A 16,822-nucleotide genomic window follows, 5' to 3' on the forward strand; every position below is an offset into this window, starting at 1 on the left:
ACTCCCCCCCTGCTATGACCCCCTGGTACCGCTGAGGTAATCTGTAGTCTCTCCGGAGGAGATGTGCGTCTCTGTCAGTCAGCGTCTCTGTCCACTGCAGAGGGAAAATGACGCTGGTAAGCAGCTGGATCCACTCACAGTGAAGCCCCGCCCCTTCAGTAACACGCAGTCTTCCCGCTTTTTTATGCTGGCTGAGGTGATTTTAAATTTAAAATGGAGCTTAAGCTTAAAATGGAGACCGCCGCTTTTTAAGTCTGTAATGCCAGCCTGGGTACTGTGTACACCCGTACTGTACTCAGTTAGCTCCCTCAGAAGCGGTGCGTCCGCACTGTGTATTGAGTCTGGAGACCCAGCCGCCCCGCGTAGAAGCCGTGCATCTCCGTACCCTCATGCCACCATAATGGCCGTCGACCTGCTAACTGGGACGTCGGCTTAGCACTCACCACTCTTCTATCTTCTGGCTCTGTTAGGGGTAGCGGCGTGCTGCGGGAATGTACGCTTGCCGTGTTGTGGCTTGCGAATAGTTCCCTCAGGCAGTGGCATAACTACTGCCCCCGCAGTCCTCGCGGTGGCTTGGGGGCGAGGGGCTGCGGGGGCGCCACTGATTTAGCACAGATTGACATGCGGACGAGCGTCCGCATGTCAATCTGCTCCTACTAACCCTCCCTGCTGTGTTGGAGGGACACGGAGGGCACAGCGCGCGCCTCTCCTGTGTCCCTCCTGCATCATCTCCGGCGGCCGCGAGTCTAATAAACGAAGTGCCGTTTGTGAGCTCTGATTGGCTCACGAACCGGCACTTCCTCTATTAGACCCGCGGCCGCCGGAGATGATGCAGGAGGGACACAGGAGAGGCGTGCGCTGTGCCCTCCGTGTCCCTCCAACACAAACCAGCGGGGGAGCGGCGGCGGCGGAGGGGCACGCCCTGAGGGGGCATATATGGCACTGGGGGGAATATCTGGCACTGGGGGCATATGTGGCACGGGGGGGGGGGAAATCTGGCACTGGGGGCATACGTGGCACTGGGGGGGGAGGAAATCTGGCACTGGGGGCATATGTGGCACTGGGGGGAATATCTGGCACTGGGGGCATATGTGGCACTGGGGGGCATATGTGGCACTGGGGGCATATGTGGCACTGGGGGGAATATCTGGCACTGGGGGCATATGTGGCACTGGGGGGGGGGGAATCTGGCACTGGGAGCAGATCTGGCACTGGGGGGGAATATCTGGCACTGGGGGCATATGTGGCACTGGGGGTGGAAATCTGGCACTGGGGGCATATGTGGCACTGTGGGGGAATATCTGGCACTGGGGGGGAATATCTGGCACTGGGGGCATATGTGGCACTGGGGTGGTATATGTGTACCTGGCACACAGGGGGGGGCTATATTGTGCACTGGGGTCATGTGAGTACCTGGCACCGTGGGGTAATATCTGGCACTGGGGACATATGTGGCACTGGGAGCACAGCCCTAGCAACAAGCACTACCCCCTAGCAACGAGCATGACACCCAGTGCATTAAACCCCTGGCAACGAGCATGACACCCAGTGCATGAAACACCTGGCAACGAGCATGACACCCAGTGCATGATACCCCTGGCAACGAGCATGACACCCTGAGCATGAAAACCCCTGGCACCGTGCATGGAACCAAGAGCATGAAACCCCTGGCAACGAGCATGACACCCAGTGCATGAAACCCCTGGCAACGAGCATGACACCCAGTGCATGAAACCCCTGGCAACGAGCAGGTAATTTAAAAGTAATTAGAAGCCTTACTGTAGGACTTAATGTTTAATGGGCATTACGGTGTGTGGCATAATGTATCACGGACATTGCGGTGTGTGTCATAATGTGTCACAGGCATTACGGTGTGTGGCATACTATATCACGGGCATTGTGGTATGTGGTATAATGTCTCAGGGTCATTGCAGTGTGGCATAATGTATAACGGGCATTGCAGTGTGTGGCATAATGTATCACGGACATTGCGGTGTGTGTCATAATGTATCAGGCATTACGGTGTGTTGTATACTATATCACGGGCATTGTTGTATAATGTATCAGGGGCATTGCAGTGTGTAGCATAATGTATAACGGGCATTGCGATTCCTGTCATAATGTGTCAGGCATTACGGTGTGTTGTATACTATATCACGGGCATTGTGGTATGTGGTATAATGTATCAGGGGCATTGCAGTGTGTAGCATAATGTATAACGGGCATTGCGATTCCTGTCATAATGTGTCGGGGGCATTACGGTGTGTGGCATAATGTGTCGGGAGGCATTATGGTGTGTGCATATTGTGTCATGTGCATTATTGTGTGTGGCATAATGTCTAAGGGCCATTGCAGTATGTGGCATAATGTATACTGGGCATTACTATAAGGAGGAAAAATTACAAATAATGTAAGGGGCATGAATCAGGATTATTTTTCTTCCCTGTGGTGGCTAACGTCTGGGCGTGCAGGTTGGAAAACTGGGGTATAACGTAGTCTTTTCCTGCAATGCCACGCCCCTTTATGTGAAGCCACGCCCATCCCAACGAAGCCACACACCCTATTTTGCGGCGCGCTCCTTCGGCGCGCGCACATTTATCCCTTTAATAGTGCCAATTATGGGGGATGGGGGGGGGGGGGGGGGGGCGCCGAAGAATTTTTTGGCTTGGGGGAGAAAAATTTCTAGTTACGCCACTGCCCTCAGGAGCTTAGTGTCCTGTCAGCAGGGCACGGGACCATTAACCCTTCAAGAGGTTGGGCCGTTCCCCCCTTCCCTAACTCTCACGAAAGTGCCCAAGGCTCCTAGTGGACCCGTCTATACCACATGGTACTAAATTGATTCCCAGTAAGAGAAAATAAATAATTTACCACCCTGAATGTATAAAAAAACACATGCAGAGACAGGGGCTCCGAAAAGCGCACCTCCCTGTGATGTATTAGTAGTGAAGTGATCGCATTAGCAGTCACTTCACTACTAAAACGGGACCACCAGTGCGCTACTGTGCATGCGTGGTCCACTGACAATGCATGTGCAATGGACATTGCCGGTAAGGGTTACAGTAAATTTTTGTGACGTGTAGCCCATAGACTACAGCTGCCTGTATATATGACAGCTTTGCAGCCCCCATAAAAACCTATGAGAGCTGTGGCTGCTGTTGGAAATGGAGGGACAGCAGCAGATATTGCAGGGCGTTGGGATTGATTTGCCGGCGTTTGGGATGATGGCGGTCAGAATACCGACACAGTCATCCCGATAATCTGAATCCCGACAGGGGAAGGTAAGTATACTTACCTCCTCCCCGGCCCCCTAACCCACCCTCCTTTCAGCCTAAACCTAACCCTCCCCCCAGCCTAACCCTCCCTAACCCTCACCTGGGGGGTGCCTAAACCTAACCCCCCCTCCAGGCAGCCTAAACCTTACCCCCTGGGGTGCTGCCTAATCGTAGCACTCCCCCCACAGCTAGACCTAACCTCTTTCCCCCCGCCCCCTTTGGCTTACATGCCCTGCATCCCGGTGGCTGGTCATTCGGTATTCCGGCTGTTGAGATTCTGGTTCCGGGATGGTGACCCTATTCAGGATGCCGGTGTTGGCATTCCGAAAAGTGTCAGGATTCTGACTGGCAGGATCCCGACAGCTGGGATCCTGTCCGGTTCGAATTGGAGGATCCATTCAGTGGATCCATAATATTTGTGGATATCCCACGAAAACAGGTACTTTCGAGGGATATACCACAAATATTTGATAACTAGGACTCTCTATATCTTGACCTGTTATTAACAGTGTGGGAAGGGGGGGGGGGGTGATTCAGGTGCTGTTGGATTTAGCATAGCCTGTTGCATTAGTTTATGTTTACATAAGCTAATGTAGCAGACAGAGTCGGCCCTAGGCATAGGCAAACTAGGCAAATGCCTAGGGCATTTGGAATGCCTAAGGGCACAAGCAGCTTCTGCTGATTAAAATGATATGCAGCATGCCTATATTATGTGTGTGACTGTGGCTGTATCTGCATATGAAATGGTACGTGCAGAGAAGAGAAAGGGGGGAAATGACAGAAACTTTCAAATATATCAAGGGTTTTAACAAAGTCCAGGACCAAAACATTCTCCAAATGAAGAGAAGCAATAGGACACGAGGACATGTACTGAGACTGGAGGGAGGTAGGTTCAGGGGAAATTTGAGGAAAAATTACTTCACAGAAAGGGTAGTGGACAAGTGGAATTTCCTCCCATCAGAGGTGTTAGAGGCTAAGACAGTAGAGAAATGTAAACATGCATGGGATAGACATAAGGATATCCTTACAAATAAATAAGGATCAAATAAGTTTTGAGATAAAAAATGGTAAAAAGAAAAAGAAAAAAGGGCAGTCTAGATGGGCCAAGTGGTTCTTATCTGCCGTAAAATTCAATGTTTCTATGTTATGTTACAATGTATTCCTGGAAATCATTGTAATTTAGCATTTTGTATGCAGATGCAGCCACAGTCGCACACAGAATATAGGCATGCCACATATCATTTTAATCAACAGAAGCTGCTTGTGCATCCTAGTCACATAGCTATGAAAATAAGACACATTTTCTGCAAAAAAGGTGCCCAACGTTAGCAGAGCTGGCAGAGAGCTGCCAGTTGACTCATGTCAGGCATCTCCTGCTGCATTGTGTTTTGAGGCAAGATGTATGAGGACACATCTGTATCCAAGCAGAGGCAGAGGTCACAGTGTTAGCAGGCCGTGTGAGTGCTGTGTACAGGTGGGTTGGTTGTGCAGTAGTGTTTGGCATATGTGTAAGTAAGGGGCATTATGTGTGATGTGTATAAATGCATTATTAATGTGCCACATACTGTAGGTGTAAGTTGCACTATGTGCGTCATTATATGTATAAGGGCAGGCGCATTATATTTATAAGGACATTAATAATGTGTGTCATGTGTAAGGGACATTATGTGCATAATGGCATTACTAATGTGTGGCATTATGTGTATAAGGTGCTCTACTGAGTGGCGTACCGTACAGAAAGGGCACTACTGTGTGGTCTAATGTGAATAAAGAGCAATATGGTGTGGTGTAATGTGAATAAGGAGCAATTCAGTGTGATGTAGTGTGAATAAGGGGCACTACTGTGAGGAGTTTATAAAGGTAAAGTGGTACTACTGTGTGATGTAATGTGAATAAAGGACACGGGTGGTCATTCTGAGTTGTTCGCTCGCTAGCTGTTTTTAGCAGCTGTGCAAACGCTATGCCGCCTCCCACTGGGAGTGTATTTTAGCTTAGCAGAAGTGCGAGCGAAAGGATCGCAGAGCGGCAGCAAATTTTTTTCTGCAGTTTTAGAGTAGCTCAATACCTACTCAGCGCTTGCGATCACTTCAGACTATTTAGTTCCTGTTTTGACATCACAAACACGCCCTGCATTCGCCCAGTCACGCCTGCATTTTTCCTGGCATGCCTGCCTTTTTTCGAACACTCCCTGAAAATGGTCAGTTGACACCCAGAAACGCCCACTTCATGTCAATCACTCTGCGGCCAGCAGTGCGACAGAAAAGCTTTGCTAGACCCTGTGTGAAACTACATCGCCGGTTGTAAAAGTACGTCATGCATGCGCATTGCGCTGCATACGCGTGCACAGAAGTGCCATTCTTTGCCTCATCGCTGCACAGCGACCGAAAGCAGCTAGCGATCAACTCGGAATGACCCCCACTATCGCATGATATAATGTGAATAAAGTTGCACTACTGTGTGGCGTAATTTGAATTAGGGGTACTATTGTGTATCTATGCCCCTTCCCAGCAAGAACACGCCACTTTTTGGGCTGTGCGCAAAATGTGCGTACTGTTCTATTTAAAATATAGGGGGTAGGAGCACCAAAATGAGGACTGCTATGGGTGAGGAATGATGGTGCCAGGAATGGGGTGCCGGGTCAGTGGCAGAACTAGCGGTGCATGATACCCCTGGCAACGAGCATGACACCCTGAGCATGAAAACCCCTGGCACCGTGCATGGAACCAAGAGCATGAAACCCCTGGCAACGAGCATGACACCCAGTGCATGAAACCCCTGGCAACGAGCATGACACCCAGTGCATGAAACCCCTGGCAACGAGCAGGTAATTTAAAAGTAATTAGAAGCCTTACTGTAGGACTTAATGTTTAATGGGCATTACGGTGTGTGGCATAATGTATCACGGACATTGCGGTGTGTGTCATAATGTGTCACAGGCATTACGGTGTGTGGCATACTATATCACGGGCATTGTGGTATGTGGTATAATGTCTCAGGGTCATTGCAGTGTGGCATAATGTATAACGGGCATTGCAGTGTGTGGCATAATGTATCACGGACATTGCGGTGTGTGTCATAATGTATCAGGCATTACGGTGTGTTGTATACTATATCACGGGCATTGTTGTATAATGTATCAGGGGCATTGCAGTGTGTAGCATAATGTATAACGGGCATTGCGATTCCTGTCATAATGTGTCAGGCATTACGGTGTGTTGTATACTATATCACGGGCATTGTGGTATGTGGTATAATGTATCAGGGGCATTGCAGTGTGTAGCATAATGTATAACGGGCATTGCGATTCCTGTCATAATGTGTCGGGGGCATTACGGTGTGTGGCATAATGTGTCGGGGGCATTATGGTGTGTGCATATTGTGTCATGTGCATTATTGTGTGTGGCATAATGTCTAAGGGCCATTGCAGTATGTGGCATAATGTATACTGGGCATTACTATAAGGAGGAAAAATGACAAATAATGTAAGGGGCATGAATCAGGATTATTTTTCTTCCCTGTGGTGGCTAACGTCTGGGCGTGCAGGTTGGAAAACTGGGGTATAACGTAGTCTTTTCCTGCAATGCCACGCCCCTTTATGTGAAGCCACGCCCATCCCAACGAAGCCACACACCCTATTTTGTGGCGCGCACCCTCGGCGCGCGCACATTTATCCCTTTAATAGTACCAATTATGGGGGATGGGGGGGGGGGGGCGCCGAAGAATTTTTTGGCTTGGGGGAGAAAAATTTCTAGTTACGCCACTGCCCTCAGGAGCTTAGTGTCCTGTCAGCAGGGCACGGGACCATTAACCCTTCAAGAGGTTGGGCCATTCCCCCCTTCCCTAACTCTCACGAAAGTGCCCAAGGCTCCTAGTGGACCCGTCTATACCACGTGGTACTAAATTGATTCCCAGTAAGAGAAAATAAATAATTTACCACCCTGAATGTATAAAAAAACACATGCAGAGACAGGGGCTCCGAAAAGCGCACCTCCCTGTGATGTATTAGTAGTGAAGTGATCGCATTAGCAGTCACTTCACTACTAAAACGGGACCACCAGTGCGCTACTGTGCATGCGTGGTCCACTGACAATGCATGTGCAATGGACATTGCCGGTGAGGGTTACAGTAAATTTTTGTGACGTGTATCCCATAGACTACAGCTGCCTGTATATATGACAGCTTTGCAGCCCCCATAAAAACCTATGAGAGCTGTGGCTGCTGTTGGAAATGGAGGGACAGCAGCAGATATTGCAGGGCATTGGGATTGATTTGCCGGCGTTTGGGATGATGGCGGTCAGAATACCGACACAGTCATCCCGATAATCTGAATCCCGACAGGGGAAGGTAAGTATACTTACCTCCTCCCCGGCCCCCTAACCCACCCTCCTTTCAGCCTAAACCTAACCCTCCCCCCAGCCTAACCCTCCATAACCCTCACCTGGGGGGTGCCTAAACCTAACCCCCCCTCCAGGCAGCCTAAACCTTACCCCCTGGGGTGCTGCCTAATCGTAGCACTCCCCCCACAGCTAGACCTAACCTCTTTCCCCCCACCCCCTTTGGCTTACATGCCCTGCATCCCGGTGGCTGGTCATTCGGTATTCCGGCTGTTGAGATTCTGGTTCCGGGATGGTGACCCTATTCAGGATGCCGGTGTTGGCATTCCGAAAAGTGTCAGGATTCTGACTGGCAGGATCCCGACAGCTGGGATCCTGTCCGGTTCGAATTGGAGGATCCATTCAGTGGATCCATAATATTTGTGGATATCCCACGAAAACAGGTACTTTCGAGGGATATACCACAAATATTTGATAACTAGGACTCTCTATATCATGACCTGTTATTAACAGTGTGGGAAGGGGGGGGGGGGGGGGCAGTGATTCAGGTGCTGTTGGATTTAGCATAGCCTGTTGCATTAGTTTATGTTTACATAAGCTAATGTAGCAGACAGAGTCGGCCCTAGGCATAGGCAAACTAGGCAAATGCCTAGGGCATTTGGAATGCCTAGGGGCACAAGCAGCTTCTGCTGATTAAAATGATATGCAGCATGCCTATATTATGTGTGTGACTGTGGCTGTATCTGCATATGAAATGGTACGTGCAGAGAAGAGAAAGGGGGGAAATGACAGAAACTTTCAAATATATCAAGGGTTTTAACAAAGTCCAGGACCAAAACATTCTCCAAATGAAGAGAAGCAATAGGACACGAGGACATGTACTGAGACTGGAGGGAGGTAGGTTCAGGGGAAATTTGAGGAAAAATTACTTCACAGAAAGGGTAGTGGACAAGTGGAATTTCCTCCCATCAGAGGTGTTAGAGGCTAAGACAGTAGAGAAATTTAAACATGCATGGGATAGACATAAGGATATCCTTACAAATAAATAAGGATCAAATAAGTTTTGAGATAAAAAATGGTAAAAAGAAAAAGAAAAAAGGGCAGTCTAGATGGGCCAAGTGGTTCTTATCTGCCGTAAAATTCAATGTTTCTATGTTATGTTACAATGTATTCCTGGAAATCATTGTAATTTAGCATTTTGTATGCAGATGCAGCCACAGTCGCACACAGAATATAGGCATGCCACATATCATTTTAATCAACAGAAGCTGCTTGTGCATCCTAGTCACATAGCTATGAAAATAAGACACATTTTCTGCAAAAAAGGTGCCCAACGTTAGCAGAGCTGGCAGAGAGCTGCCAGTTGACTCATGTCAGGCATCTCCTGCTGCATTGTGTTTTGAGGCAAGATGTATGAGGACACATCTGTATCCAAGCAGAGGCAGAGGTCACAGTGTTAGCAGGCCGTGTGAGTGCTGTGTACAGGTGGGTTGGTTGTGCAGTAGTGTTTGGCATATGTGTAAGTAAGGGGCATTATGTGTGATGTGTATAAATGCATTATTAATGTGCCACATACTGTAGGTGTAAGTTGCACTATGTGCGTCATTATATGTATAAGGGCAGGCGCATTATATTTATAAGGACATTAATAATGTGTGTCATGTGTAAGGGACATTATGTGCATAATGGCATTACTAATGTGTGGCATTATGTGTATAAGGTGCTCTACTGAGTGGCGTACCGTACAGAAAGGGCACTACTGTGTGGTCTAATGTGAATAAAGAGCAATATGGTGTGGTGTAATGTGAATAAGGAGCAATTCAGTGTGATGTAGTGTGAATAAGGGGCACTACTGTGAGGAGTTTATAAAGGTAAAGTGGTACTACTGTGTGATGTAATGTGAATAAAGGACACGGGTGGTCATTCTGAGTTGTTCGCTCGCTAGCTGTTTTTAGCAGCTGTGCAAACGCTATGCCGCCTCCCACTGGGAGTGTATTTTAGCTTAGCAGAAGTGCGAGCGAAAGGATCGCAGAGCGGCAGCAAATTTTTTTCTGCAGTTTTAGAGTAGCTCAATACCTACTCAGCGCTTGCGATCACTTCAGACTATTTAGTTCCTGTTTTGACATCACAAACACGCCCTGCATTCGCCCAGTCACGCCTGCATTTTTCCTGGCATGCCTGCCTTTTTTCGAACACTCCCTGAAAATGGTCAGTTGACACCCAGAAACGCCCACTTCATGTCAATCACTCTGCGGCCAGCAGTGCGACAGAAAAGCTTTGCTAGACCCTGTGTGAAACTACATCGCCGGTTGTAAAAGTACGTCATGCATGCGCATTGCGCTGCATACGCGTGCACAGAAGTGCCATTCTTTGCCTCATCGCTGCACAGCGACCGAAAGCAGCTAGCGATCAACTCGGAATGACCCCCACTATCGCATGATATAATGTGAATAAAGTTGCACTACTGTGTGGCGTAATTTGAATTAGGGGCAGTGATCGCGCTGTGCAGAAAAAATTGTGGGTCCCGGGGACCCCTCACTTTAAAAAATTGGGGTCCTACTTCACAGTTTCTGGGTCCCATAGCAATGTATGCTTTTGAGCTCCCCTTATGCCTCCCCACATAGCATTAGACCACCCCACATGGTAGACAGCAGTTATGGCAGTATTGCGGGGCAAATGGGGGGTTAGGTGCAGGAAGTGCTGTAGGCAGTGTTAGGGGTAGGGAGGCATCAGTACCCAGGATTCGGTGAGTCCTGCTCCCCGTCAACTTTTAAGATCAGCTTCTCTGTGTCCTTGTTGAAGCCTTACCGCTATAACACGAGGTGTGTGCATATGCTGGGCACTGCTTTGGTTTGGGGATTGTTTGTGTCTATGCTGAGCACTGTGTATGGATATGGGAGTTTGTTTGCTGGTCACTGTGTATGGGGGGATGTATCATGGGCACTGTGGGTATGGAGTACCCATATGCTAGGCGCTGGGGGGGGGGGGAGGGGTGTATAATGAGCACTGTGTGGGTATGGGTGGTGCGTATGATGGCCAGTGTGTGGGTATAGAGGGTGCTATGAGCATTGTAAGTGTGTATAATGGGCACTGTGTGGTATAGGGGTGTTCGTGTGATGGGCGCTGTGTGTCACGGGTGTGCGTATGATAGGCGCTATGTGGCATGGGTGTGCGTATGATGGGCGCTGTGTGGCATGGGTGTGCGTATGATGGGCGCTGTGTGGCATGGGTGTGCGTATGATGGGCGCTGTGTGGCATGGGTGTGCGCATGATGGGCGCTGTGTGGTATGGGTGTGCGCATGATGGACGCTGTGTGGTATGGGTGTGCGCATGATGGACGCTGTGTGGCATGGGTGTGCGTATGATGGGTGCTGTGTGGCATGGGTGTGCATATGATGGGCGCTGTGTGGCATGGGTGTGCGTATGATGGGCGCTGTGTGGTATGGGTGTGCGCATGATGGGCGCTGTGTGGTATGGGTGTGCATATGATGGACGCTGTGTGGTATGGGTGTGCGCATGATGGGCGCTGTGTGGTATGGGTGTGCATATGATGGGCGCTGTGTGGTATGGGTGTGCATATGATGGACGCTGTGTGGTATGGGTGTGCGCATGATGGACGCTGTGTGGTATGGGTGTGCGCATGATGGACGCTGTGTGGTATGGGTGTGCATATGATGGGGGCTGTGTGGTATGGGTGTGCATATGATGGGCGCTGTGTGGTATGGGTGTGCATATGATGGGCGCTGTGTGGTATGGGTGTGCATATGATGGGCGCTGTGTGGTATGGGTGCGCGTATGATGGGCGCTGTGTGGTATGGGTGCGCGTATGATGGGCGCTGTGTATACTGGGCATTGTGAATAATGAGCACTGTGTGGGTATGGGGGTGTTTATAATGGGCACTGTGTGGGTATGTGGGATAGAATGGGTGCAGTAGAGGTGGAAGGGGGTAGGATAGGTGCAGTACTGGTAGCAGGATTTGAGCAGTAGTGGTAGCAGGGGCAGGATGAGTGCAGTAGTAGTAAGGGGTAGGATAGGTGCAGTAGTGGTAGCAGGGGCAGGATGAGTGCAGTAGTAGTAAGGGGTAGGATAGGTGCAGTAGTGGTAGCAGGGGGTAAGATAGGTGCAGTAGTGGTAGGGGGCAGGATGGGTGCAGTAGTGGTGGTAGCAGGGGGCAGGATGGGTGCAGTAGGGGGTAGGATAGGTGCAGTAGTGGTAGCAGGGGGTAAGATAGGTGTGGTAGGGGGTAGGATAGGTGCAGTAGTGGTAGCAGGGGGTAGGATAGGTGCAGCAGTGGTAGGGGGCAGGATCGGTGCAGCAGTGGTAGGGGGTATGATAGGTGCAGTAGTGGTAGCAGGGGGTAAGATAGGTGCAGCAGTGGTAGGGGGCAGGATTGGTGAAGTAGTGGTGGTAGCAGGGGCAGGATGGGTGCAGTAGGGGGTAGGATAGGTGCAGTAGTGGTAGCAGTGGGTAAGATAGGTGCAGTAGTGGTAGGAGGCAGGATGGGTGCAGTAGTGGTGGTAGCAGGGGGCAGGATGGGTGCAGTAGGGGGTAGGATAGGTGCAGTAGTGGTAGCAGGGGGTAAGATAGGTGCAGTAGTGGTAGGTGGCAGGATTGGTGAAGTAGTGGTGGTAGCAGGGGCAGGATGGGTGCAGTAGTAGTAGGGGGTAGGATAGGTGCAGTAGTGGTAGCAGTGGGTAAGATAGGTGCAGTAGTGGTAGGGGGCAGGATGGGTGCAGTAGTGGTGGTAGCATGGGGCAGGATGGGTGCAGTAGGGGGTAGGATAGGTGCAGTAGTGGTAGCAGGGGGTAAGATAGGTGCAGTAGTGGTAGGGGGCAGGATTGGTGAAGTAGTGGTGGTAGCATGGGGCAGGATGGGTGCAGTAGGGGGTAGGATAGGTGCAGTAGTGGTAGCAGGGGGCAGGATGGGTGCAGTAGTAGGGGGTAGGATAGGTGCAGTAGTGGTAGCAGGGGGTAAGATAGGTGCAGTAGTGGTGGTAGCAGGATGGGTGCAGTAGTGGTGGTAGCGGGATGGGTGCAGTAGTAGTAGGGGGTAGGTGGTGATTCACCACATAACCTGTAGTGATGGGGGAAAACACAGCCGACCACAGCTCCAGCCCCCCTCCTCCCTCCCTCCCACCGAAGACGCCAGCCAGCCAAGGAACCTTTACAGCGCCTGCAATTACTGACAACTTAGTCTCCCGGCGGGAACCCCGGACACCAGTCAGCAAACCCAGGCATAGTGACTGACACGGCCGTGACTAACACGCGTCACGGCCGCAGCTATACATTACCGCCACCAAGTTCACCGGGTCTCCATAGCGGACATACTCACGGGATTCGAGCGCACCTTGTCAGCAGGGATCGGCGTCCGTGATCTAGTGGCTAAAGCTGGGCAAAGTGACTGGGGCTACCCGCGCTGCCGTCTGAGGCAGTGGCCGCGCTGCCGCTCTTGCTTTGAGAGAACACATCAAAGGCAAGAGCGGCAGCGCGGCCACTGCCTCAGACGGCACCGCGGGAAGCCCCAGTCACTTTGCCCAGCTTTAGCCACTAGATCACGGACGCCGATCCCTGCACATTGCCAGCACCTCTCATCCCTGTGACAGCCCCCGTCCCCCCGATACACTTACAGTCACCGCAAGTCAGCCGGCCTCCGCAAGCAGCCAGGCGCCAAAGAGGAGGGGAAACTGGCTCCACCTCCTCTTTCTAGCATTCACCACGAGGCCAGCATGTCAATCAAACAAATCCCCCTTACGGATTCGCGGAATGAGGAGCGCGTCCCCGGGGACCCTCCCACTTTGCATACTGGAGTCCCGTGTCTTCAAAAATGGGTAAAAAACGCGCTATGGCGCGTTTTTGCGATCACTGAGGGGTACTATTGTGTATCTATGCCCCTTCCCAGCAAGAACACGCCACTTTTTGGGCTGTGCGCAAAATGTGCGTACTGTTCTATTTAAAATATAGGGGGTAGGAGCACCAAAATGAGGACTGCTATGGGTGAGGAATGATGGTGCCAGGAATGGGGTGCCGGGTCAGTGGCAGAACTAGCGGTGGTGCTAAGAGGCACCAGCCAAAATCTTGCCTAGGGCATCATATTGGTTAGGGCCGGCTCTGGCAGCTGGTGTCCGGTATAAATAGACACCTCCTGCATGTATGTGTGATCCTCTGCTGCATCCATGGACACATCCTCGAATCACCTGTGTCACCGGCTGAGTAACCCTGGAGTCCATTGCTGAGACTAGGAAATCTCCATTGAATGACGGAAACTCTGGCTTTGGCACTCCCACAAAACGGATGAGCCCCCAAACGGCTGCAGACTGTGAACCACCTGATATCTGCAGCCGCTCTGCACGTGATGACACAGGACCCATACACTGCACATGTGCAATACGGGTCCTGCGCACAAGTAATGTATCAAACATCGGAACATTGCAAAGTTTCCAGATTAGTGACAGGACCTGAATCAGGCTCAATATGTCACAGGATATATTCAAATACTATTCAAATTCTGATTATGCGTTCTGTTATTTTTTTTTTTCAGTGCTACTCACTTACCTGGAAACACATCTAGACAAACGTTTTGCATACGGTATAGATGTATTCCTATATAAATGAACTAATTATTTTTACTTCAGGTTTAATAATTTTCCATGGGATTTACAGTTTTCTATTATGGCCGACACATGGTAAGGTGGCCCAGACAGTATTTCCATGCTACAGATAATTTCAGCATCCCACAAGAAGTAGGTCAGTGTGTAATAAGCTCCTGGGTCATCTCATTGCTAGAGGAGAGCACAGCTCTGTAAGCAACAGCTGGGGCACAAATAGTGTGGAAAACATTTCTCTGTAATCACAAACAGATTGGATTGAATGGGTTTAGTTTGCGAGGAACAAGTACAATCGTATGCTGCCAGAAAAAAAAAATTCATTACAGTAATTATTTTACAATATATAAAAGAGTGCAACATAATTATTACCCAGCATGGTGGGCCTAATTTAGACCTGATTGCAGCAGCAACATCTTTCTCTAATGGGCAAAACCATGTGCACTGCAGGTGGGGCAGATATAACATTTGCAGAGAGCGTTAGATTTGGGTAGGTTATTTTGTTTCTGTGCAGGGTAAATACTGGCTGTTTTATTTTTACACTGCAATTTAGATTTCCGTTTGAACACACCCCACCCAAATCTAAATATCTCTGCACATTTTACATCTGCCCCACATGGGGGGTAATTCCAAGTTGATCGCAGCAGGAAATTTTTTAGCAATTGGGCAAACCATGGTGGTCATTCCGAGTTGTTCGCTCGCAAGCTGCTTTTAGCAGCATTGCACACGCTAAGCCGCCGCCTACTGGGAGTGAATCTTAGCTTAGCAAAATTGCGAACGAAAGATTCTCTAAATTGCGAATAGAAATTTCTTTGCAGTTTCTGAGTAGCTCGATACTTACTCTGCCACTGCGATCAGTTCAGTCAGTTTCGTTCCTGGTTTGACGTCACAAACACACCCAGCGTTCGCCCAGACACTCCCCCGTTTCTCCAGCCACTCCCGCGTTTTTCCCAGAAACGGTAGCGTTTTTTCACACACCCCCATAAAACGGCCAGTTTCCGCCCAGAAACACCCACTTCCTGCCAATCACACTACGATCACCAGAACGAAGAAAAAACCTTGTAATGCCGTGAGTAAAATACCAAACTTCTTAGCAAATTTACTTGGCGCAGTCGAAGTGCGAACATTGCGCATGCGCAATTAGCGGAAAATCGCTGCGATGCGAAGAAAATTACAGAGCAAACAACTCGGAATGAGGGCCCATGTGCAGTGCAGGGGAGGCAGATTTAACATGTGCAGAGAGAGTTAGATTTGGGTGTGGTGTGTTCAATCTGCAATCTAAATTGCAGTGTAAAAATAAAGCAGCCAGTATTTACCCTGCACAGAAACAAAATAACCCACCCAAATCTAACTCTCTCTGCACATGTTATATCTGCCTCCCCTGCAGTGCACATGGTTTTGCCCAATTGCTAACAAACTTGCTGCTGCGATCAATTCAGAATTACCCCCATGGTTTTGACCATTAGAGAAAAAAAATTGCTGCTGCGATCAGGTCTGAATTAGACCCTGTATTAGAGAGGTTATTTAGGTTTGTTAGCAAACCAAAAAAGTTAGCAATTGGGCAAAACCATGTGCACTGCAGGGGGGGGGGGGGGGGGCAGATATAACATTTGCAGAGAGAGTTAGATTTGGGTGGGTTATTTTGTTTCTGTGCAGGGTAAATACTGGCTGCTTTATTTTTACACTGCACTTTAGATTTCAGTTTGAACACACCCCACCCAAATCTAAATCTCTCTGCACATGCTACATCTGGCCCACCTGCAGCGCAACATGGTTTTTCCTAGTTGTTCGCTTTTTTGCTTTACTTACAAACACCAATCAGGCCCACAATCTGCTGCATCAAATCAGAGGAATTCAGGAAAATTAGCATTTTCCAGATAGTAGGACAGTATGGCCTGACCTCCCTCTCATCAATCTTACCAGTAGCATAAAACAGGTACAAATTTGTACTCCAAGCTGGTGGAAAACCGCAAGAGTGATTGCGCAGCAGAAAAGCAATAAATATCCCCGGAACCAGAAGAGGAAGGAGGTTCATTAAGGGTAAGTGGCGGAGGACAGTTATGATCACTAGCAGCTGACTGTTTGTTTGTACAGTCAGCGGCTTATGTTTCATGCCTCCACATTCAGCTGTCTCTCCTTGTTCCAACCATGACGCAGCACTGAGAGCTGCACAGAAATGCAAGTCACCCATGACTGCTTTACTATTGGTGGATGGAAATGCTGGTGCCTCAGAGTATCCACACACACACTCTCCCCCTCCAGCAGACACAGTACAATTGTTATTCAGCTACATTATGTGTCATATGTGTTGACCCCATTTCTTAGACAATAAGTTCATTTGGGCAGGGGCACCTTTACCGTCTGTTTCATGCCGTTATACAGTATGTTATTTATTTGTCTCATGGCCTCTATATGTGCAGCACTGCAGTGCTTTATGTAAAAAGATAAAAAAGTGTACATCTAGAAAGCCGAGAGCTCAGGGTTGTCATGGTATAATGATTGTGAGCACTGAGGTCTCTCCCTTATACAACATCAAACATTAAATAAGGATTCCTCTGGATGTGTAAAGATGAGAGTGGCAGCTACCTAGAGCTGACAGAGGATGCTGTGGTAG

At 49.4% G+C, this 16,822-nt stretch overlaps 1 protein-coding gene across 1 annotated transcript in view; it reads right to left on the bottom strand.

The window, feature by feature from the left end:
- The window catches only part of LOC134970057 (uncharacterized), a 102,720-nt gene extending 86,455 nt beyond the window's left edge, over positions 1-16,265 (bottom strand). The window contains exon 1 of the mRNA XM_063946160.1: positions 16,129-16,265. Within this exon, the coding sequence (XP_063802230.1) occupies positions 16,129-16,243 (115 nt within the window). The 5' untranslated portion in view covers positions 16,244-16,265. The remainder of the gene's footprint in view (positions 1-16,128) is intronic.
- Positions 16,266-16,822: the final 557 nt, after the last annotated feature.

The sequence above is a fragment of the Pseudophryne corroboree genome, chromosome 11 (assembly GCF_028390025.1).
Source record: "Pseudophryne corroboree isolate aPseCor3 chromosome 11, aPseCor3.hap2, whole genome shotgun sequence".
NCBI classification, from domain to species: Eukaryota; Metazoa; Chordata; class Amphibia; order Anura; family Myobatrachidae; genus Pseudophryne; species Pseudophryne corroboree.